This window comes from Centrocercus urophasianus, unplaced genomic scaffold (assembly GCF_019232065.1).
Source record: "Centrocercus urophasianus isolate 14NV4802_14NV808 unplaced genomic scaffold, USGS_Curo_1.0 seq_12, whole genome shotgun sequence".
Taxonomy (NCBI): Eukaryota; Metazoa; Chordata; class Aves; order Galliformes; family Phasianidae; genus Centrocercus; species Centrocercus urophasianus.
Window position 1 is genome coordinate 57,503,936 of NW_024884364.1, and position 24,309 is coordinate 57,528,244.

The following is a 24,309-nucleotide window of genomic DNA, read 5'->3' on the forward strand; positions in this document are numbered from 1 at the left end:
GTTCCAAAGCACCCTCTGCCGGCTGAGGGCTACTTCTTTGCTCTCCCCAGGCATGTGAGATAGCCAGGAATTAGTCAGCAGGTTTATTGCAGTACAATCAAGATAAAGTGGCATAGTCTGTGATTAACAGAAAGCCGATGCCCTTGGCAAAAGACATCTGATTGATAGGAACTAGGAGATCCCCCCTCTGATATGCACTGAAAGCTATTACAGCCATTTGCAAGTTCTGTTCTGTTCAGTGGGAGGTGTCTCAAATGCTGCTATAAATTCTGCTCCTCCAGATATGCATTGCAGAAGCCAGTTAAAAAGCATTTCCAGTAATCTGGTACAAGTAAAGGACTCAGGTCAGAGCAAAGCACTTCTCTACTGTGTGAATTTCCAGAAGGTAGGTCAAATATTTTATCATTCAGCGAATAATAACTGATGCTGCTGTAAACTGTCTAGAATTTTGTAAGAAACTTTATTTCAGTTCGCTTAAGTGCTTCTTTATCTCAAGAAAAAATATTAGATTCAAATATAGGATATGCTGATGTGATAGACAAATAATTTTGGATCCAACATTAACAACATATGGACTTATCCATAATGAAGTGTATTTAGAAATGTGTTTGTCTTCAGTTTTCTGGCAGATAATTTTGTTAGTTATTCAAAACCAGAAAATAGTTGCTATGCAATTTAGTGTATTTATGTACTTTCTTCCTTCAAAATATTTTCTAAAAATAAGTTATAAATGAATGCAACCATTGCTGTATTTTAATACTGAATTTCCTAAATTTTATGATTATAGCTTTAATTATTGTAGGTGTCAACTGCTATGACTGTTCTGCAATCACATCAGAGTTACTGTTACTATTTTAGTGGCTCATTTTCAGTCAGAATGTGTTCTTGGTTTGATGAGAGATGAAATATCTTTCAAAGTATGAATGAGGGAAGTCTCTGTGAATGTATCATCCCACACAGTCATTATTTCACGGTATTTTCATGTTGTAAAGCATGTCAAACTTTCTAAATTAGGAATTGCAAAAGCATTTTCAATTTTTGTTGGTATGCAAGACATGGTACTTTTGTTATGTCCATAGACTTACATGAACAGCATTACAGTTTGTTGGCAAATCCACTTTTGGAAAAAATATCATGAAACGTTTCTAGAGCAGTTCCCTCTGGTGGAGCAAGGAGCTAAGCCTGATAGACTGCTACTTCTAACACAACAAGGTGATTCTTCATTCTCCTTTAAAACTGGGCTATTTGGTTATACTTGAGATCAACAGAACTATTGGCAAAAATTTATTTGCTTAATAAATCCCGATCCTGGCTTATAACAATCAGGATACATGAAAATCAGCTTCCTGTTCCCACTTGCCAGTCTAGTTTGCTCCTTGGTAGTGTGAGAAATAAGTTCTCAAAACAAAACTTCTGCTCTAAATGCTTTACTGTGCTCTTGCTGTGGGCTTTCCTGTGTACTAATTTTCTCTGTATCCTGGGTCACACAAAGGCCCAGCTCACACTGAACCCTCTCCTGGGCCAACTCTTTAATTCCTTCCAGGACAAAGCTGCTGATGTTTGTTATGCTGAAAAGTAATTCTAAATATCTATGAAGCTGGTCTAAGATTTTCTTATAAGTCGGTAGCCTGCACATTTTTGGATGCAGTACTTTACTCCAGCTCCAATGGAAATGAGCAGATATTCACACAGATTGTTTATTGGAGGTCCTGGGTGGTCATTCATTTCCCATGTCAACAGCCTTACTGGGATGCTGGATTTTTCAGGTCTAAACTTCACATTTTCTATGGACCTTGCAAATACCTACACTGAAACACTCATGCTTTTTTCTTCCAACACTGAGTTTTATTGGAGGATGTTTATTAAACCTTCTAAAAGAAGAAGCTTTCCAGATCAGTACAAAGTGAATGATGTTTCAGAAAGCACAAATTTGAGTTTGTTCTGAATTTCAGACTTGGCACAGATGTAGACCTCTCAATGTTTGTTTAGTCTGGAAATCTTTGGCACCGAAATAAAATTCCTTGCTGTAAGTGTGACGGCAGTACTTATCCTGCCTGCACATTTTTTGCCTATTTTTCACAACTCCTCCTGTGCTTGCTATCTGCAGTACAGATAACAATTCACTTCTAATTTGCTTTTTCTTGACAACTTGTTTGCTGTCTGTAGCACTGTGGGATCACTCCTTCCTCCTCTGATAGCAACAGACACTGCTCTGTAATCTGCAAGCAAAGACAGCATTTAGGAGAAGGCTCTATTGATGGTAAAGTGTTTAGGACTCCTTAATATATGCGTATTGCTTATCTACTGTCTCTTGGCATATTCACAGAATACATCCAGACCAATGTCCATAAATCAATAGCTGGTAGCCTTGATACAGTGGCTTGCTGCAGTGTGCCTGAGCCATACTCCCAGGTGCTAGATACAGCAGTGCATGTCAATTAGACACAAATGAAAACATCAGTGGGTCCTAGAATCTGTCCTACTACTACTGTACGAGGGCAATGTACATTCCTTTACCTACCCTTCAGTCCATTTCTTCACTTTCCCCTTTGGGTTTGCACTGTTGATGATGCTCATCTGCTTCCATTCTTGCCACTAAGCACTTACCTGCGAGGAGCTGTCATTGAAGGTACCTCCACTTCCACTTTCCAAAAGAAAGAAGGTGGTATGCACCCACACACTAGATTGGATGAAAGCTTAATTCACAACCAAGGTATGTATTTTCAAATCCAAAATATGTCCTTTTCTAGATTAATGTACAATTTTTCATTATTGACAGTGAAGACAATGTCATAATACATCTACCTTCCTGAAAAACAAAACAAACAGAAACAACCAAGAAAGAAGAGGCCTCTATCTGAGGCCCACCATGGAAGAGAAATTTCCCCACCCTTAAATCGAATGAAGGCATAGCACTAGTTTTAATGTTGCATCAGTTATTGCATTGACCGTGGAACTAAGAGCATCATCTCAAAGCTGCAGAAGGGCTGCCACTCACCCACACATACATTCTGCACAGAGCAGCACACGTGACTCAGCTTATCTCTGCATGATGATGTTGTCTGCTCATAGATGTACATCAGTAGTATATTCTGATAGTCTTTTTTTTTTTTTTCCCCTTAGAAATATGATGGTGTTTGTACGTTTGATCTTCCTATCTATCTTCCTCCCGGCTTCCGTGATATCAGAATCATGTAAGTCAGATTTAAAATACTCTTTCTGATAAATTTTATTCAGCAAACAAATCCTGATTATTTTTTTTAACTGCAATTGGCTAGTGTATATCAAGCCATATATCACAGCATGGAAGTTGGCTCTTCAGTGTTGCTATTTCTCCTTGTATTAAAATGCACTGAGTGCTGTCCATTTTTTAGACATTAAATTCAGGCTCTATTTCTGCTCTAGGCATCTCTGCAGGCAGAAGAAAAAGCCTCTGAGAGAATTTGGGAGTAGCTTCTGTTCCTGGCTCCACCTGGGCAAAATCCCCAAGAGCAAGCGTACTTAAATTGCATTGAGCGGCGTGGTTCACAAGTGCAATCTGTTGCAGCAGTTCTGCTGACCCTGCAATCATTTCCTACCAGTGACACTGCATTGTACAGCACTCATGTAGTACTACTTTCCAGATGAGCTGCGTTGTCTGAGAAATGTAGAAAGATGTTATCTCTAAATATTTCCTTGTACTCCCAGTTTTACAGAATGAATGCTAATTTGATTTCCTGAGAGGCTTAATTCTGCTGAAGAATTCATCAATATAATTTTCACTGACATTGCTATGTTTAGATTAGGCCTCTCATCTTCTCTGTGTTCCTCCTCCTCTTCTATTTTTTCCTGAGGAGTACTGCATTTCCATTGCGTTGCTCCTTTGGGGCAATGCAGGACTCATGGGTGGGAATTCAGATAGAATGATGAGTTCATGCAAACTTATACCTGATGTGGGCAATTTAGATGGGTCTGTAAGGCTATATGTAATGTCAGTGGAGAAGGATCTCTTCAGAAAGAACCAGGAGACAAGTGTTAACCATGCAGAGATACTCACCACCTGATCTGCATACCACATGCCTGAAGCCAGGTGGTGGCAATTTGCCTCCAAAATGTCATTTTTGATATTTCCATTGGCTATTTGGTTACCTGGTCTCATTTTCTTATTCCCTTATCTTTTGTAACTCCTGTGCTGTCCTATCCAGTTTTCATCCTCCTCAGTTTTCTCTTTTTTAATCTTCTCCAAAATGGAATTTGACTTTCCGACTGAAGTTTTTATTTTCAGCAGCCAGTTCACTGCTCAGGTACCACAACACTTAAATCTCTGTCAAAATTGCCTGTTTCAAGTTTCTCCAGATCATTTCAGTATTACATTCACTTATATTTAAAAAAAAAAAAAAAAAGTATTAATTCCTCTCTCTCAATTCCATCCTTTCTTTTCCTTTTGTGTGTGTGATTTGATTTTCTAAGTCCCCGATTTCTCTCATTCCTTTCTGATGGCTTTTCAACTTTCCATCAGGTCCTTTCTTTTGGTTTTTTATTTTGTTTTGCATTGAACACTGTAGACAAGATCTTCTGGATTTCCTTTATAACAATCTTATCTACACCCTTCCTCCTGCCAGTAGTTCTTTTTTTCCATTAAAAGTAAATAAAAATTCTCTATATCCCATTTCTCTGCATTGAAAACAGAGCAAAATCTCCCTGAAACAAACAAACAAACAAACAAACAAACAAAACAGAAAAACAACAAAACAAACTGAATATACCAGGAATCAATTTGCTTTACATTTTCTCTGAAAGGTTGAGGATGGAAGGCAGAGGCACATGACTGGCCTACTGATCTTCTCTATCTTCAGTGAGTCTAAGGCTTAATTCACCTGAGATTTTTATCTTTTGGTCATTTGCAGATGATGCAATTGAAGGTGAGGCTTTAGTTGTAAGATGTCCTGAAAATGATTTATCTGCAAAAGTCAGCTGGTATCACACAGACACAAGGAAAAGAATTCCCGAAGAGGAAGAGGGATCACGAGTATTTTCAAAAGAACTGCTTCTTTGGTTTCTGCCAACTTCTTTAGAGGATTCTGGAAACTACACTTGTCTTATAAATTAGTAAGTGCAATATAGGAAAGAGAATAAAATTAGAGTTGGAAAAAAAATCATACATGTTTTAAAAATGCATTTATCTGTGGAAATGATGTCATTTGGTGTACACCAATTTATTTAACTTCCATTCTGCAACTTTCGTATGCAAAAGTTTTTTTTTATTATTTTTGTAGCAGACCTTTGTAACAACATGTAACTGAAATACAGCAACCATCCAGTTGTTTTTAAAACAAGACTCACATTTGCTACAAGTATTCATTTTAGTCCCTGTAATAATGTTGTCATTGAATGATCTTTATTCAATTTCTGAAGTCCAGATGGGAGCAAAAAAGGGCGCAAAATGAATGTTCAGGTGCATCCATACAAACAAGGAACGTGTTTCCCAAGCCGGATACTTTATGCAAATGAAACTAGAAAAGGAAAAATTTCTTGTCCTACATTTAAGAATTATGAGAACGCTACTATCATCCAGTGGTATAAGGTAAATAAAGCAATGACGGTGCCAGCTGTAGATCAGATCACTGTGGGAGCTATTTGCAATGAGCCAAAGAGAGCTTTATTTTCCAGGACTGCAGACCTCTACAGGGAGAAAGATATTTCATGCATGATCCTTATATTTTCATTGAAAACCTGAATAAGGAGGACGATGGTTATTATACTTGTCAGTTTATTTATACTCACAGAGGAAAGGTGTTCAATGTATCAGCAACGAGGATCTTTATAAGTGAAGGTAAGACTTGCTAAAATGACAAAGATTTATGTCCCCTTAAAGAAAAGGAAACTTTTGCGCATTAAAAAGAAAAATATTTTCTGTTAACTTACTGTATTTTGATGAAACTTTAGATCAACATTTTTTTAGGTGAATTTTGTGGGTGGGGATCCAAATAGAGCAAGATGGAACTACATTCAGACCCAACCACATTCAGCCTTTCAGTAGTGGTCTCCAATGACCCTGGTTGCATATTGTGGTTGGTAGGGCTGACTGATAGCATGTATTGTTGATGTGAAGGGGCTGTTTCAAAGCGTGCTACAAAAATTCATTTTCTATTGCTTTGATGAGGGAAGGGCCTGTAGGATCTTCTGATAATCATTGGATTGCTGTTGTGCAGATGGCATACAACTCAACACCTGCTGGTCCATCTTGGTTAAAAAAAACTTTTGGATTTCTGTTGACTGAGACAAAATGAATGATGAACACAGATGATAAATGAATGGATCCCACTAATCACTGTAATCTTTGTTCATGTGAAAGTGACCAGCATGGCTGAGATGTCTAGATTTTGGGCTGCTTCTGGGATTCAGCGTCCTTAGGGAGGCCTTGTCTTTTGGTGTTAGTCAGAGCAAGAACATGCCAGTAATCATCAGTTCTGGATTGTATCAGCTGACCAGACTTCAAGATGTTCTTCAGTTGTGCAATCAGGTCAACAGAAAAACAGGTTTTTTTATTTGCTTGTTTGCTTTCTTTGAAAAATAGATGTAGTTCATTCATGGTCTGACATCAGAACATTTTGCTGTGGGAAACTGTGCCGAGCTCTGTGGAACTTCAATTACAGTTTTTGCCCTGATCCTCAGTAGAAAAGTACGTTCTTGCTATTCTGAGCTGGTCAGAATTGAGATCTGAAGGGAGAACTAGTACATTAGCTTAGGAGATATCGTGCCTTTCCTCCCCCAATTCTGTCTGATAAATACCCTGTTGGTCAACATGACAATCTCTTCTTCACGTTGCATTTTTCTTTGAATATGCTTTCATCAAAACTTTTCTAACTAGTCCAAATTTTTTTTCTCTCTGGTTTATAATGGAAATAACTCTTATTTACTTGGCACACAGCTATCCAAAATTACAGAATTCTTTCTTGCATCCAGGCAGATTACTTCATTTCAAAGCTAATTTGATTATTTTTCAATCGTTCCACAGAAAGACAGGATTGCAACATAGCATGTGAAATCTCAACTGGGTGAATTGAGTCAGCACCACTTTTTAGCACTCAGAATACCTAACAATAACTTCTTTGAGATTTCACTAGCTCTTAAAATAAATTTGGTGGATGAATAAATTGTTACATGTTGTCAATATTTTCTTATGTGTGCCCCTGCTGGTCTGCAAATCCACACCAATTTAGTGGACATTCTGCATCTGCATGCTGGCAGCTAAAATCACAGCAATGTCAGAGAGTTAGAAAATTACTGTCTTTCTCTGGCTTTTTTTTTCTTCAAGATCCAGCTTGAATGAAAATTAGACACAGGATAGATAAAAAGAGTGGATTTTATAGCAGCCTGGGAAACAGGAGTTAAATAAGTTCCTCAATATTTTATAGGGAAATGCGGTTACGAGATTCACAGAAGTGTCTTGATGGGAAGAATAGCAAGCAGTGTGCTTCGACTGGGAAATGGGAGTTTGTCTGAAAAGCAAGGAAAGATGCAACAAAGGGAATAGATCCTTCAGTCAAACCAAATGTTTCAGTGTAGCTTAGACCTGTCTATATCAATAATTACCAGAGACCAAATGCAGATATATTGAAGGAGATGTTCCTTCTGAACACTAACAACAAGGGATGTTCACTGTCATAGCAAACTGATATAATTCCATTACTTCATAAAATGTATTTTCACAATTTTCTAATACATCCTTCCTTTCTCTCCTTAATCTCTAAAGCAAAGCACTCATCTCTACCTGTTCAAATTTTATTTCCAAAAGATGAAGATGTAATGGAAGTGGAGCTTGGTAAGTAAAGATTTTCCATTGTTTTTAAACCAGCATTTTGTGGTGACCTAACGATCATCGGCAGCTTCAGGGAGAAGATTAATTACATTTTTGCACTACAATTTTTACCAGATTTAATTCATTCCAGGCATAACGATATGAAGTTATATTTAAATGATAGGCTATTTAGAAATTAAGCGGCAATTTAAAAGTTTAAATAACCTATTCTGCTTTGACAGAGATAAACTAGGATTACTCATATGGTCAGTTACCACATATCAACTGAAAGTGTGACAGCTTCCATCCACTTCAAAGAGGGCTGTAACTAAATCCTTTGAAACTTCCTGATAATACACTTAAGAGGGAAGAATGGACTATTCTTGCAACCAGAAATACTTCTTGCTCGTGATTTTGGTCCAGACACAACAGCTGCATCTCTGTTGATGAATGAAGGAAAGCAAGGGACTGCTTGCTGGTCCTGCCTGTGCTGGCAGGCACTGAGTGGATTGCTCTGGTTGGAAGATACTTGTTGGAATGAAAGGATAGGGATTGAAGCAACAGATAGAGGGCTGAACAGCCCTTGGTGTTCTGGAACATGCACCTAGCTTCCTTTCATTTAAGACTATGGATGTTCTCAGAGGTTAAGATTCATTCTCATAACTTGTAACACTAGAGCCTGGGCCCAAACACTTCCACATAGGAACACGTTTCTGTTCTTTTTTTCTTTCCTGCAGTTTCTCTATCACTCAGAATTAGTGTGCCAGGCACCTCTCTCCTTAAGGAGATAGCTAGTCTTTAATGCCCTGACTTTCTGGGAAAATAATTAATCTCAAAATGCATGGTACAAACATACTCTAAATTTAGAAAACACTGTATCACTTCTTATGTATGCTTGTCACAGTGCACCATCTTCTGCTGTCTTCTGTTTGCAGAATTGAAGGGATTTCTCCATACTCCCCAGTACCAATTCAGGATGTAAATCATAAGATTTTTTAAGCTTACCTAAGCCCTGTTTTGATGCATGTTAATGTGGAAATCTTTAAATTGTTTTAATTATGTTTATTTCAGTGCAACAGTGACTCTTATTTCTGGAATAAATATTTCCTGATAACAAATGCATAAGAAGAATTTCCTGTTTTAATTTTATCCTGTTTTTCTCTAGTTTTTCCAGCTTGAATAAAATCCAAGATAAGAATCTGCAAATAAAATTTATGATAAATACTGTATATTGAAAATTATATTACACTATTTCCATGTATGCCTATATGCAAGACAGCATTTATTTCCCATATTTCTCAATAGCTGATTACAATAGCTGATTACAATAGCATCACAAGTAATGTCTGTTTTCCCTTCAGAGCTTTATATATAAATAATTTATTTTGTAGTCTCTGTTAATGTATTAGATATTTTGTTCAAATATCCTTTTAGTATTTCTTTTCAAGACACTCCCTTGACTCATGATCTGCGCTTTAACTCAGGAAGTGCCTAAATTGCTAAGGCAAAACTCAAAAGTGGTATGAAGATTTGTAGAAAAAGGTACTATGAGAAAAATAAATTTATTCTTTTTTTTCATCAATCTTGATTAGGTGCTGCTTTTTCTCTGAAATGTCAGGCCCGGTTGGGGATTAAGAAACAGCCTATAGCTGTTGTCACGTGGGATGTGAATGAGATGCCAGCAGAATATGCAGATGAAGGAAAAATTCATCAAGAAATTATTTAGTAAGTGCATATAATATGTAATGACCTTTTCTTTCTGTGCAAATTATTCTTAACAGCAACCAGTACCACTTCTTTTTCTCTCACTGTTAGTTTTGAAGGACAGCACCAAGAGTACTATGGAGAGGCAACTTTGACCATCAGTAATATAGAACATACAGATTTGCAGTCAAGTTTCTCATGTGTAGCAATGAATGAAATGGGAAACACAAGGAGCACGGTGACGTTACGACTCAAAGAAAAATGTAAGGATAAATTTTGTTTCATAATGTCTCTCGCATACTTCACTGTTAGAAAGTTGTTGGTGACTTTATTTTTTCCCGCTTATGTCATCCCATTTTTCTTTTATTTCTTTCATTTTATTTATTATTTTCCTGTAGTATGAAAGTTTCTTCCAGAAAGAAGGAAAAAACAATTTGCTTTCTCCCTACATATTGAAGTCAGAGGCAAAACTCTTGTGGCTTCATTCCCATGTGAAAGGCCTTGGGGTAAATGCAGCCTTGGGGATGGTATCTTGCTGGGGGAGGGCAACATTTCAACAAGAGAGTAAGTATGAATAGTAGGATGGTGCACTGTGACAAGCATACCCTGATTCTAGGATATTCCTGTTCATTCCCCATGAACATCACTGTGCCTACTGTGTGCCACACAGTGTGTGAGTAACGCTTTGAAGGCTTCCTCTCAGCTTCATTTTTAAATTCATTGTTCCAGTCATTTCTGACAGAGAAAGAACATTTAAGTTCAGTAAATGGTGGGGTCTGAGATGGTCTTTATCTGTTATAGGACTCCTTAATGGGGATGGTCAGATCCCCAAAATGCACCACAGCATTTGAATCTTCTGGCAGAAATGGTGGTCAGTGGTTTCCTCTGTTATCCCTTTAAATGTGCTGAGCCACCAAAGGTCTTGAGAGTAAACCGCAAAGCCCTTAAAGAGGGGTTCATTTTCTATGAGAGAATGGTGGTAAGAGTAAAATACAGTTTATTCCGATCACAGGATTTGCATAGCTACATGTCTTGCAGTATTTTTCACTGTTCATAACTGTCTTCAAATAGAGACACATTTCCTTGCAGCTGAGATTAGAAAGGTTGTAGGTGGATTATAGCAGAGTAGGGGGCATCACGAGGAGGACATCCCAGAATTCCCCCGAGGAGTGTGAGAGGGAATGTTTTGGTTGTATGTTGCCAGGTGAGTGAGAGTTTAGCATCTCTCCGGAAGCTGAGAGCGCATCAGCACTGTGATGAAGTATCTATGGGAATGCTTGTGGGAATGTTCTTGCAAAGAAGGGGAAGGAAACTAAGTAACACTTCCTGTTAGCTGTAGGGCAAGCAATGGAAAACACTTACTGGCCCCATATTGCAAACTAGATGAGGGAAGGGAATGAGTATTTTGTGTTCATGAAGTGATTCATTAAACCTCATTTCTGCTTCACACAAACCTTATTTTGTTTTTATCCATAGGTCCTCAGTAAATGTTCAGGAAAGCTCTTTGTTGCTGCCTGTGTTGTGTGGATGTCTATCCCCTTCTCCCTGTTGCTGCTACTGTCAAGATGCCTGCTTCTGCTGCTCGTCACTGCTGATGTGAGCAAGGCTAAATCCAGAAATGGCAGTGCTCTGCTTTAGTTGTCTTCATTTGTTCCTCTCATAGCATTTTTGTGCTAAAACAATGATAGCTTGCCTCTGAGTAAAATAAAAATGCCTCAGGGATTCCTTGTGCCTCACATCTTGTAAATGTGAAATAAAAATGTGTACTCTTCTTTTTTGCTTCTTTTTGTTTTTAATGAAAAAAAAAAAAACAACACAGATTTTTATTTTTTAAAATATGTCTATGGTTGTTCCTTTGTTTTTCCCGCAGTGTAACTCACATCTCCTAGCTGCTGTCCATCAGTGTGCTTTTCACACATTCCTGCTTTATGTTCTGATAATTTTTCCCCAGAGCATTTAGTTTGGATTGCATTGTTATTCTCTGTAGCACAAATCTGTGATAGGAAGTAAGAGATCTGTATATGTTGTTCCATTTACTACTGAAATTAATCACTTTTGGAGGCATTTTATGAACTAGCTAAATAGCAGCAGAGATGACAGGTTAAGGGAAAAAGCGAAGATGCTGTAGGCAACTGCACCAGAGTTACTGTATTTGAATTGCTTCAGTCTTACAGTCATCAAAAACGTGCTGAATGAATGATTTGGCTCACAAGGCATTTTCCAAGGAAGCCAGGGATTAAATCTAACACTCTGAGTCATAATCAAGTACTGCGAGTACTAGCTCATTGTTAGCAGTATCTTTATGGCTGGTTTTGTTAGATTGCTTTGATAACAATTGCCATCCACATGAGAATGAAGGATTGCCAGAGAGGAGTGAAAAGCTTCTATCACAGCCAACGGTGGTGAGAGCTGTTTGCTTTTGTCTCTATGACAAACAAAAAACATTCCTTCACATTGCCAGGAAAGAATGTCACTGACAAAGCACAGGGAAAAATGTGTATGTTTTATTCAGGATGTGTGCTGTGCACTTATTTATATGTTCATATATGTGTGTGAAGAGAAGTGCAGTATGATGAACAAAGAGTATGTCCCAAGGTTGTTTTTGTTGTTGTTGTTGTTTTTACTTGTGTTTTTAAATAGGAGATAAGTGCTGCTAAGAGAAGCTCTTGATGATCTTGGTGATTTTTTTCCAACCTCAATGCTTCTGTGTTCGTATGATTCTTTGGAAATGAGCAGCATGACCCAAGTACCTCAGTTTTCGGGAGTAACGCAGTGCTTGGTGTGATTTGGTGGTATTCAAACTACACACTGTTACACTGAGAGGCTGCTACTTCTCCTGCTGAGGAAAAACTTTCTCTGTTTTTTCTCTTCTTGCATAGACTTTGACCATCCCTGGTCAATATGAAACCCTTCCTTCAATATTATTTCCCATCCTTTCTCTCTTCTCTTTGCCCAAGACTGCTTGGTATCTTTTGTCTTCTTCACCAACACTTTAAAAAACAAAACAAAAGAACACCACACATTTTTTAATGTTTCGTAACACTTCTGGAAGTAAACCTAAAGAATTAGCCTGTGAAACAGGCTGTTTTACTTCCTCCAGCTCATCTAGTTCTATGCTCCCATATTTAATTCCAGAGATGATGATCATCCCATACTTTACATTGCATCTTTGCCACAAGACACATCATCTCATGATCTCAGAGATCATCTGTGTAACTTTTTACATGGTGTCAGTCTCTGGTCAGCATAAGGAATTTGTGATGTCTTTCCATTATATTTTCTTCCTCTTTTCCTGGTGAGGATATAGCAAGTCTTTCTGAACACCAGGCAACAAAGACTCTGGTAGTGAGTCCACAGCAAGTGGAAAAACACTGGAAATGTCAACTCCTTCTACCAGCAGAAAGGAACAGGAACCTGCCTTCAGCATTACCTTTATCTGCCTTCTCAGAGATACAGGGGCTGTCAGAATATCTCCCAAGTGCCACTTTTTTATTAATATCTAAACCACCACCAGCTTCCTCATTTTCACTCTGGGCTAGCTGATGATTGTGTTTCATAGGTCTGACTTACAAGCGTTGTCTTATATCAGTTCTCATCTGCAAGAAAGTGAAAAGTACCTGGAGGACCACAAACACTTCCAGAGTGAACACTCTGTTCTTAGAATGACCCAAATTCCACTCATTCTAACCCAGTTCAGCCCAGCACACCAGACCTCTTTTTCCTCAAAGTTATTTCTTGCTGACATTATAGATCATCTTCAGTAGACAGGTGTGGGCAGGAATTCCACACCCAGATCTATACTTTTACTGTCTGAAAGTGTGTTCCCTTTAGAAGCCAAAGAACTTACAAAAAGGTGCAGCTCTCCCTGCATCTGTCAGGAGAAGCTTTCAAATGTTCTTTTCTGGGTTGTTTTCCCTAGCGTCTCAAATATTGTTTCCTGAGAGCTGATGGTTCTGTGTTCTCATTGCACTTGAATTTAAATAAACACTACTAAATGACAGTCAGTTTGTGAACTCTCTGCCACTAAACATTGCAGTGAAGTTAAATGGAACAGCAGGATCTGATCACCCTTGTTCAAGGCCTCCAAAAGTTGCTTCTGGCCACTGCCCCATATCTGATTTATTCCAGAGAAATGAGAGGCTGAGTCAGTCATACTGGGAACTGAACCTGCTCTTCCAGGAAGACTCCAGTGGAGGTTTTGATCTGAAGCAATACAAGTTTTACAAGCTCAGGAAGTTTATCATTTTTTTTTCAGAATTGGTCTAATCAGTGTAAAGCCAAAAATAAACAGCTCCTTTTAGGTTCATTTCTGCCGAAGTTGTTGTTGGAACCTGTTTCCTTTTATGTTTGCTTTCTAAATGCTTGACATATTAGAACAGTATCTGTAAGGTTGTGGCAAGTCCAGGGTCGACAACTGAAACAATAAAAAAAAGACCATCTCTGTCCCTTGGATAATCCTCAGTAGGTCATGGAAGAGGTTTTCCAAGTTTATGGATCAAACCAAACATTAGAACACGGACAAAGTTCCTTTGTAGGCATCATGTGATGCAATCACAAAACTACAAAATAGCCAACTTTGCTATGAAGGAAACTGGTTGGCTTTTTTGTCTACTTTGATCTTACTGGAATGTCTTTTTTTCCCGATCTCTTAATTCTGGTAAGAGTATTCTTCATCAGATAGATGCCTCATGGTTGGATGTTTCTTTCTCCCATTAAATGGGAAAGAAAGAAATAGAAAGAGTCTAAAAACACTGTTGGAGTTGCCTCATTTCCTACTAAGTGAAGTAGTAAATACACCTGGAAGCACTTTGTTTATCTAGCTTTTCAGTATCATTTCCCAGAGTCTATTTCTTTAAGGTTATCTCCTCCACAGTGCATTTTCTTATTCATCATTGTCCCTGGAGATGATCAAGAAATGAGTAGACGTGGTACTTAGGGACATGCTTTAGTGGACAAGATTTGTTGAAGGTGTTTGGACAGATGATCTTAGAGATCTTTTCCAACCTTGATGATTTTATGATCTCTTGCAAAACTCAGGAGTCTGTTAATTTTAATACAAGAGGCTTTTCACTGTCAAGCATTTTATCTTATTTCATTCAATCAGGACGAGTCCAAGAGAAGCTCTATAATTGCTTTTTGGTTGTAAAGGTCAGTGCCTTCCACTGGAATTTGCTGGCTTCACACAGTCTGCCAATAGTTCCAGTCCATCTTGCTGCCTTTTTTGTAGAGGAAATGGACTTGGCTCTTGGGGATGCTCTAACAATCAGCTCCTCAGCTGCCAGTGAATGGCCTGCTGCTGCTGCAGCCATGCGTACTTTGTCTTTCACAGACAGAGGGAGGCAAAGACCTGGAAATCTGATTCCAGATCTGAAGACATAAGGCTTGTCTGGGTTTATATGGTACCAGTACATGTAAGCATACTCCATTAGCTGAGATGCTGTGAAGCGTGCCGAAAACTCCATAGTAATGCTGAAGGGATACATGGTTCTACTAATACTCAGAAGCAGGGTACCGCATCAGGCAATTGCTATGTTTGCTACACTGAACTAAAACAAATACATAGGTGGGCTCCTTTATGCAAATATGATGCAAACCTGTTCTTTCTCACATGCATTTCTACGGGATTAAACTCCATCACCCACTCTGACTCTTCTGAGGCCACATATTTTTTTAATCCAAGCTAATTCAGTGATCTGAATAATAGAAAATCTTGGAAAAGTCTCCAAATCATTTGTTACTGCAATTATAGGACGATGAATTATGACAATGGACTGGAATAAGTAGATAAATAAGGTGGGCTACAAATGGAACTCTGTTAACTGGTTTGTCAGTCAGAGAAAAACTGTACATGGAACTGCTCTGAATTTACATGTTAAAATCACAAGGAATCAAATTAGGTCTCTCTCATTTGCTTTGGGGTAGACTTCTTCTGTAAAGCAATTAACTTTAATCTTCCATCCAAAGGAATAATGCATCCTGTGTGTGTAACTGCTATTGCATTCTTTGATATATCAATTTCAAACTTGGTTATCTGGAATTCACAGTGTTTTCAATACTGAGTCTGGGTGACTTCAATACATCCAGAACACAGGTAAAAAATTTCTTCAGCTCTGTGGCTGTAATAATCTGTGGATCATTACAGCTTTCTGTTTTCTAGGCTGGAGAAGGTACAAAATGACCTTGCTTCTGCCTCCCATCATCTCTTGCTGCAGCAGAACTAGATGACATCTAGAAGCTATGCGTATCTAGATTGTCTTCTGCTATATATACCACAGAACAAGAAGACAAATGTGCAAATATAGGAACATAGCTCTATGGACTGCTACAGAAATGTAGCTTCCTCAAAGAGTGATAATCACAATCTTATCCTAAACTGTACGCATATGATTGATCAGAGATGATGATGGCTGTCCCTGATAGTCTTCACCTCTGAGTCTGAAGTGATCAGATTCAAGAGCTCTTCCATGAGAGAAGCTGGAATCACAATGGGTTACTCCTTTCTTCCCAGTTTTCTTTATTTGTCATTGATACTTTATACTCCTTGTTCTGAAAGGAGCCTCCTCTGCTTCTGGTGTAATTTATCTTATTTTTATGGCCAGATTCACTCTGTCTTCCTGAGGCTTTTTTTTGCATACTCTGATCTTATCTTGCAGATTTTATTATTTGCACAAGTTTCTTTGCACTCTCTTTGTGCAACTACGCTCAAGCCTCTGCTTGCCCCTGTGTGGATGTTTCCTATTGTCAGGCTTGGGCTCAGCTGCCTTGCAAAATGCTTTAACATCATAGCTGGTCATGTTACAAAATACAGACATCATTGCCAGCTGTGGTATTCAGTGCACTTAGGATCAACACACGTGGATATTCAGTATGTGTTGTCTAGTATGCTTCTACGTCAGAGGTGCAACAGGCCTCTGTGCTGGATATATCAGCTGGGGAAGGAAAGAGTTTTATCAGGGTAAACTCCTTAAAGCCACAGCAGAAGATAAGAGAAGCTAAGGCTGCAGCTAACGCTTCATTTCTCTTTTTTTGGTGTGTGTGTTTTTTGTTTTGTTTTGTTTTTGTTTTTTTTTTGTTTTTGCAGCAGGTCCTAATGTCCTCATGATTGCTGGATTTCTAGTTCTGTTAATGTCAGTAGCAGTCTCTGTTGTACTGTATCAGTCCTTCCGAGTCGATATCACCCTGTTGTATCGGGACTTGTTTCAGGCCTATTCAGTCAAGGATGGTGAGTAAGCATTGCACAAGGAAGTTAAAATAAAAGGAAAAAACAAATCATGGAAACGGATAAATCTGATAGCTATTTACTAACTTACATGCCAGCTGAGCCCAATCCTTCCTTTTTCATGACTTCTGCAATCATTATATAAGAAGGAACCAACAGCTCTGGTAGTGCCTTGTATTCACTTTTTGCCTTGGTTCTACAGTGAGGTGTTACATACACAATGAATTCAATATTGTTTTCACTTTTAAAACCAAATACACACAAAATTGTTTTTTTGCAAAGAAACATTGAATGACATTGAAAATCTGATTTAAGAGCCTTGTTATACTACTGAAATAACAGTTGATGATCCTCATCTCCACTTCACCGAATCCTTACTCTATGTGATTGGAGATACATCTTTCACACTGTGATGGTCAGATTCTCCAAAGTGGCGAGTGCATAGGACGTAAGAGTTAACCATGGAAATATGTGTACACTCTAATTTCCAAAGATGCATTCAGTGATGTAACTCATTATGATTAGCAGCAAGATCTACTTAGATCTATTTCAATCTTCTTAGATCTATTTTGCAATAGACTGCTCTAATTCATGTTAACTTAATATACTTTCCTCTTGTTCTGCCTTGCAGATGGGAAGATATATGATGCCTATGTTATTTACCCCCGGAGCCACACCAGTGAAGCTACTTTTGTAGAATATTTTGTTTACCAAATTATGCCAGATATTCTGGAAAATAAATGTGGCTATAAATTATGCATTTATGGCAGAGATACATATCCTGGAGAAGGTAAGTTTCAAATTAGATAATCCACTGCATTATTTATTGCGTTGGAGCAAGCTGTGTTTCTAGACCCTTGAAGTGGTGGAGGGAAGGAGGTCCCTTTGCATTCCTGAGCGGGTTGCTCATCTCAGCAGCTGCTGTGTCTGATGTGTCAGGCAGGGTGACACAACAGCACTCTGTGCTCGTTGAAGTTCTAAGAAAAGCAAGCCATAGGGTGCAGCACGAATTGTTTATCACCTTCTTGGGTGATGCAGGAAATGTGACCCAGAGAGTGATTCTTTCAGATGTATACCTGCTGTTCGGACAGTGCCAGTCCGCATTGCCTCTATCTGGACAAAGCGTGCATGAGTAGGTCTACAAGACACTGAAGAGAAGAAGAACCACAAATCGAGCTGAGTAATTAACCTTGCTGTTATCACTCATGGTTTTTCAACCTGTGGCAACGGTGCTAAAATCACAGGAAGTTAAGCTTCTGTATAACAAGGTGACCTACTTTCACTTCATACAATTCCCAGTGCTAATTCAAGAGACATTCTGCGTTCTTTACATCCAGTTCCTTGTTTTCTGAAGTGGAATCTTGTTAATTAATCAGTGTTAATTTTCATGTGGACATCTCTATGCTTTCTCTCTTATCAGCTGTAATCTAGGTGCTATCTACTTTCCACCAGAGCTGATCTGTGTGTCTTGTGCTCTGGTGCTCTATGGACCAGATGTTCTTTTTTTTTATCAGAAAAGAGGCATGAAGCCAAAGATATCTCATTTTGAGTTAAACATACCCAAAATCATCTGCATTGGGCCAGGTATGATTCATCTGCTCAGAGCTGAGCCAAGATTACTGATGTTCTTATTTTCTGGAGAATAAGAAAAGTTCTGCCTGGCCTTGAGGAAAGCCACTGCAATGAGAATGACAGCTGCAAGAGTTGCTGAGGCAGACTATACCTCACCCACCTGATCCAGACCAATGAAACTCAGAAATATGGCAAATGGCAAAACAATATGCCATTGTTTGCTCAGGGCAGTATTCTCTTATGGGACACTATTCTCCAACCTTCCTGGAGAAAACAGAGCATAGCACGCAAATGAAGTACAAACTGTGCAACTAACAGGGGCTCTACTATGTTGGCTGAAAACCAAGACATTTTCAGTCTGCAAATGCATTAGTAGATGCTTGTAACCCAAGCACAATGAAGACTCACTAAGCCTGTCTAGGACAATAAGTTTTTATATACATATTTTTCCCATTTGATTTTATCAGATTTTTTTATAATTTTGAAATTAAAAATTTCTGAACAATTACAGAATTACAACTATCATAAATTTGGTGTCAACTATATCAACAAAACTAATTTTGACAACAATGAAAAGGTTGAATTATTATTTTTTTTTTACAGTATTAAGCACAAATGCATAGATATCCCAGCATGAGCCCGAGGGACATTGCTGTCTGGCACCACAGAGACCTCCCTTCCCTCTCTTCAGTCCTAGGTACTAGCAGATAGGGGACCTGGTTCCTCCTCCAACACGTGAACTCTAGGCCAAGGCACCTCTTGGCGCCTCTTGGTCTTCTTAACTTGGTAAGGGAGAGTATTGCTGGTGTCAACTGCCAGACCAAGTTCACTCACAGCCATCAAAGCAGCAGACATCCCTCCCTGTCTGGCACTGACCACTGTCCTTTTCCTTTCCATGCTTACGTTCCCTGCCGTCTGCAGTTGCCTTTCTTGTCCACTTTCATGCCTCAAAATGTTTCCAGTTCTGTGGAAAAGCTGTTCAGAATCAGTCTGTCGTGGAGAGCGCTTAAAAATTGTCTGATTTCAGACATATTTAATTTACCAAACTCCCCACTCTTGATTACCTTCTGATCTTGAGCCAGATTTCCAAATCCCAAACTTTATAATTAAAATATGCCAACCACAGAGTAAATCAGGAGTATTTACAGCAAATGCCACTTGGAGGTATTGTGATCCTTCCTGAAAATGTAAATTACCATCTGGTGAATCATATTTTTTCCCAGTAAAACTATGTGTATTTCCAGAAAAATAAAAAAATGCAGTGAGGATGTAAAATGGAATTATTGTTTCAAGAATTGTTTATGACTCTTGGTTCCAGAGAGCTTTAATTTTGTGCTGTTCTAGTAATGAAAACCAATACAAGGAATTCAAGTGATAAACAGTGCTGTATAGCTGTTGGACTCCCACTGGTTTTCCTTAAGTTACGTTTTTTTGTTTTCTAGTTTTATAGTTAGGGAATTTTTTACAACTTAACAGATGCCCAGGAAAGTACAAAAACAAGTTTGCAAAAAACAAAAACAAAAACAAAAACAAACCAAAACCAAGAGGTTTCACCAACATTACCTTCTGTTCCACTCTTTTCACAGTCTCATTGTCTTGTCAGCCACTTTCCTTGACACAGAATCTAAGTGATGCCAGAGCTGCTGTATCAGTAATAGACAGAAACATGAGAAAATAGCATAACAATAATCATACTTCACTGGATGAATGTTTTATGCAACCAAGTGTCTTACCATCAGCAGTGATCATTGGCAAATGACTGGAAAAGAGCTTAAAAACAGGGCAGGTTTATATGATATTTCATCTAGTGCATTTTCCCAGTAATCTGTGGACTTCAGATGCTGGAATTTCTATTTGTAACAGCTGATGTTTTTCTTTCTTTTTATTTTTTTTTTTGTTGTTGTTTTAATTCCACATTGCTTTCTGCCACTTTCTGAAATCATATAACTTCTGATATCCACAAGATATGTTATAATGATTTCTACTGTTGAAGTATTTGCAGTCCTATCCTCAACATTGCCACAAGTGTGGCATCAGAAATCCAAATGCAGAACTACATACCTCCCCAAGTTGCATCATCTTTCAGTCTTGAGCTCAGTGGACTGCACTTCAAACCCGTTAAATACATATTTTTAAACCCTTACAGTTATGGAAACTAAATATACACAAATAGCTGCTGATCTTAGTTTTTCTCATCTTCCAAATGATCTATTCTAATACTATGGAAATCTAATGAAAAAAAAAAAAGAAAATGACAGGAATTAGAGACAGTGAACCTCAAAGAAAGGCAAATTGTCAGCAGAAAATGCTCTCATCATCAATAAATAGGTCAGAGGAGTCATTCATGGGGTTATCTTCCTTACCCTTCCTTATCTAGAACTTTCTCCCACAGTGTGCCAGTTCTTGAGGTTTCTAAGTACAACACACAACACCACAGATCTAATTGTGACTGATCAGCTGTCTCTAACATCGCGGAGGGAAAGCAAAATACCTTTAGTCATGCTGATGTATGAATGTTGAGCGGATGCCAGCCCACTGCACAGGCTTGCATATAAATCAGCATTCTATAACTCAGGGATATTAGTACACCCTCTAAAGGAAAACAAGCTTCTTAGAAGTAAGCCACTGACATCACAGAATCATAGAACCACAGAATGGCCTGGGTTAAAAAGGACCACAATGATCATCTGGTTTCAACCCCCTGCTATGTGCAGGAAGGCCAGCCATCAGACCAGGCTGCCCAGAGCCACATCCAGCCTGGCCTTGAATGCCTCCAGGGATGGGGCATCCACAGCCTCCTTGGGCAGCCTGTTCCAGTGTGTCACGACCCTCTGTGTGAAAAACTTCCTCCTAATATCTAACCTAAACCTCCCCTGTCTCAATTTAAAACCATTCCCCCTTATCCTATCACTATCTACTCTTGTAAACAGTCATTCCCCCTCCTGTTTATATGCTTCCTTAAATTACTGGAAGGCCACAATGAGGTCTCCAAAAGACTAGTCTTCATATGTAAGTACTCCAGGATCAATCCGTAAAGCCCAAAACTTAAGAACATACTTTCTTAGACGGAAATTACTGTTCAAGCACAAATACGGTGCAAGAGCTACTGAACTTGACCAGTTGAATTAGAAATTCCTCACAGATCTTAAGAGCAGTGCAAACATTAAGATTTCAACTAAAGAAAACACCTGAAAGAAAACTTTGATTACTGTGAGATTTTTAAGCCTTTTTTTTCCCTAACGTATAAACTGTACCTGACAGAAGTGATACAAAGGTTATTTCTAATTACAGAATAAACGAAATGAAGCATCTACACATATATAGTGACTATGAAGGAAATTTCATAGTCTTACTGGATTTTTGTGTGCATTACTAGATAAAGCGAATGCAATTGAGAAGAGGATACAGAAGAGCAGACGGTTGATCATCCTTCTCACACAGCAGCTGATTAACTGTCAAGAACTTAACTATGATCAACATATTGCTTTATACAATGCCCTCATTCAAAATGATACAAAGGTGATCCTACTGGAAATGGAGAAGATGGGGACTTATGAGAATCTTCAGGAATCTCTTAGGTACATCATCAAGCGTCAAGGTACTGTCAAATGGAAAGAGCAGCACACTGTGCACCCACAGTCATCCAATTCAAAGTTCTGGAAACACGTGAGGTACCACATGCCAGTGACATTCAGATCCTCAGACCCAGCTAATGCTGGGTGAGCAGTCTACCCAAGAAAATGGTACTTCATCAAGTTGAACCATCAGTGTATGATTTTCTTTTTGCTATCAGTAGGTACATTATTTTGCAGCCTGGACATATGTCTGCATTTTCCCCCCACATCTTTCAGCCACCCGGTTGAGTAACGATAAGGGAAATGAATGGAGCAGGTCTAGGAGCTGAGGGAATTTTGTTGAGGTTTGAGAACTCTGTAAGTGAATCATTCCAGGCAGACAACAGAATTTTGCACATCACAGGAAACAGAATCTACCCATGCCCTTCCTATACATACTTGTATATATTGCTGAATTTTTGGTTCTGAATATTCTGTAGATTTACTTTATCTTTCTAATACAGTGGATCAAACATAAATGCCTTCTGTCCTATTTGATTGGAAATTATCATGTTGTGTTCTTCACTTTATCCATCATGTGTTCCTTTTTGATTCAGTAGTATTACTCATACCATGAAATTTAATCTTTCCTTAGCAGGGATGCTTCAAGAGAGGCTCTTTAGAGACTAATGTGAATACAGCATTTATTAGAAATGCAGTCTAAAGGAAAATGTACACATACTGATCGACCACTATATATTAAATATATTCACACATAAAAGTGAAACTCACAAAAGGAGAAATTATTTTATAGAGACATCAAAAGTGATTTTGTTTTGAAAGCTGCTACATATTTAAATTCTTATAAGTAGCAGTATTTTAGATCTATCAAGTATGATAGTCCATGCTACTATTTTGTACATTGATAGCATTCATTTAAGCTACTGATAGAGACTCACTGCAATTTTATAATTGCCAGTATTCCTCTTCTTCCCCCTTCTTTGATCTTATTCCTTTGTTCTGACAGAGAATATCCTGAGATGCAAAGGTCAGAATGAAATCTCTTCTGAGTGCAGGAATGTATGAACAAAGCATGTTTTAGTGCATATATCCTTGGGAAATTTAATCTTTTTAGGTTCTTAAATACAGATTATTATTTTTAGTCAGAGAAGACCTGGTTTTGACCTTCAGTTAACTATAGAGATGGACTCGAAAAGTGAAAATTAGAATGTCTTATGCTACCACATCCTTTTATCGTACAGTGTAGATTTTTATTGAGTATGGAATTTCAGATTTATGGATGGCTGTTGGAGTAGGAAGACTTTATGTCAAATATATGCGTTGATATTTTTTCAACATGACATTAAAAAGACAATGGAAGCGAACCAGCTTTTCTCTGATTTATTGTATTTTCAAGTGCTCATGTATTGATTATTCACATCACCACAACTGTAAAGCATTTAATGCTGTATTTTATCACTCTCTCATTAGATCATATTCAGTACTAGGACTCGTTCCTAAAGATCTCTCTAGATACACATCACCGTCTCTTGGGAAGCTCCACAGAATGGATTTGTGCCCACCAAAGAGATTTGGTTTATTACAGACTTAGTCAGGGTTTAAACGTTTGCCACAGTACAATTTCTTCCCATGGAAAGAATACTAGTACTAAGGCATGTATACAGGCAGGGTGCCCAGCTGCTTTTCACTATGAAAATCTTTTACAGCAACTTCCAATGAGGACAAAATATTCTCTTTCAAGACAAAGACAAAATCAGTTTTTAATAGAATGTGTGTTCTGAGCACTTACAAGGAAGGAAGAAAGGATGGTAAGTGGGAAGGAAGGAATGATTATAACTGAATTTTGGAGCTGAGAAGGAGAAGTGGAAGAGAAGGTACAATGGGGAAATGCAGGGTGACAACAAAGAACTGGGCTGTCTAAAATCAGGGGATATCTTACTGACTTCTGTATACCAGCTGTGTGAGCGGAATGGTGAAAAATAAACCCAGCAATCAGCTCTTGTGGTGGCAATTCTTTTGCATCAAATTTTGTGGCTAACAAAAAGAAAATACAAGGAAATAATACCAGAAGTGCTCAAGAACTCTAAATGTTGTTTACCTTCCCTTAAAGAAAGAAAAGGGGTAAACTCTGAGAGTAGCAAAAACCTTTTACTGAGCCTAGAGATGAGTATGTGACTGCAGTAATGGCAGAGAAATGCAGTTGCTGTCACTTCTTTTTATATTCCTTGGTGGTTAGTGGAAAAATCAGATACTCAGTATCTTTCTACAAATATTATCACAGCTGTAGAATTGTGGTACTCTTTTATAACACACACAAGTTAGTGAGTACCTAAATTGGCTTTTTTGTATTTCATATTTTCTTGGATACATAGAAACTACACCATGCAATCTGGAATAATGAAAAGAAAGTGTGTGCTGTGTAAAAATCTCTTATGTCTCTGTAAAAAGCTCACAAATCT

At 38.3% G+C, this 24,309-nt stretch overlaps 1 protein-coding gene across 3 annotated transcripts; it reads left to right on the forward strand.

Moving 5' to 3' along the window:
- Positions 1–254: 254 nt before the first annotated feature.
- Positions 255–23,204, forward strand: IL1RL1 (interleukin 1 receptor like 1). 3 transcript variants are annotated; one of them, XM_042810596.1, is made up of 12 exons: positions 255–385; positions 1,080–1,212; positions 3,124–3,194; positions 4,887–5,088; positions 5,395–5,563; positions 5,650–5,812; positions 7,736–7,804; positions 9,373–9,505; positions 9,596–9,747; positions 16,566–16,706; positions 17,335–17,493; positions 21,652–23,204. In XM_042810596.1, the coding sequence occupies exons 3-12, from the start codon at positions 3,128–3,130 to the stop codon at positions 21,996–21,998; spliced, it is 1,602 nt and encodes a 533-aa protein (XP_042666530.1). In that variant the 5' UTR covers positions 255–385; positions 1,080–1,212; positions 3,124–3,127; the 3' UTR covers positions 21,999–23,204. The 3 variants fall into 3 exon arrangements, with proteins under 3 accessions (XP_042666530.1, XP_042666529.1, XP_042666531.1); XM_042810595.1 differs by lacking the exon at positions 1,080–1,212; XM_042810597.1 differs by lacking the exons at positions 255–385; positions 1,080–1,212; positions 3,124–3,194 and having other exon boundaries at positions 4,997–5,088; positions 5,400–5,563.
- The last annotated feature ends 1,105 nt before the right edge of the window (positions 23,205–24,309 follow it).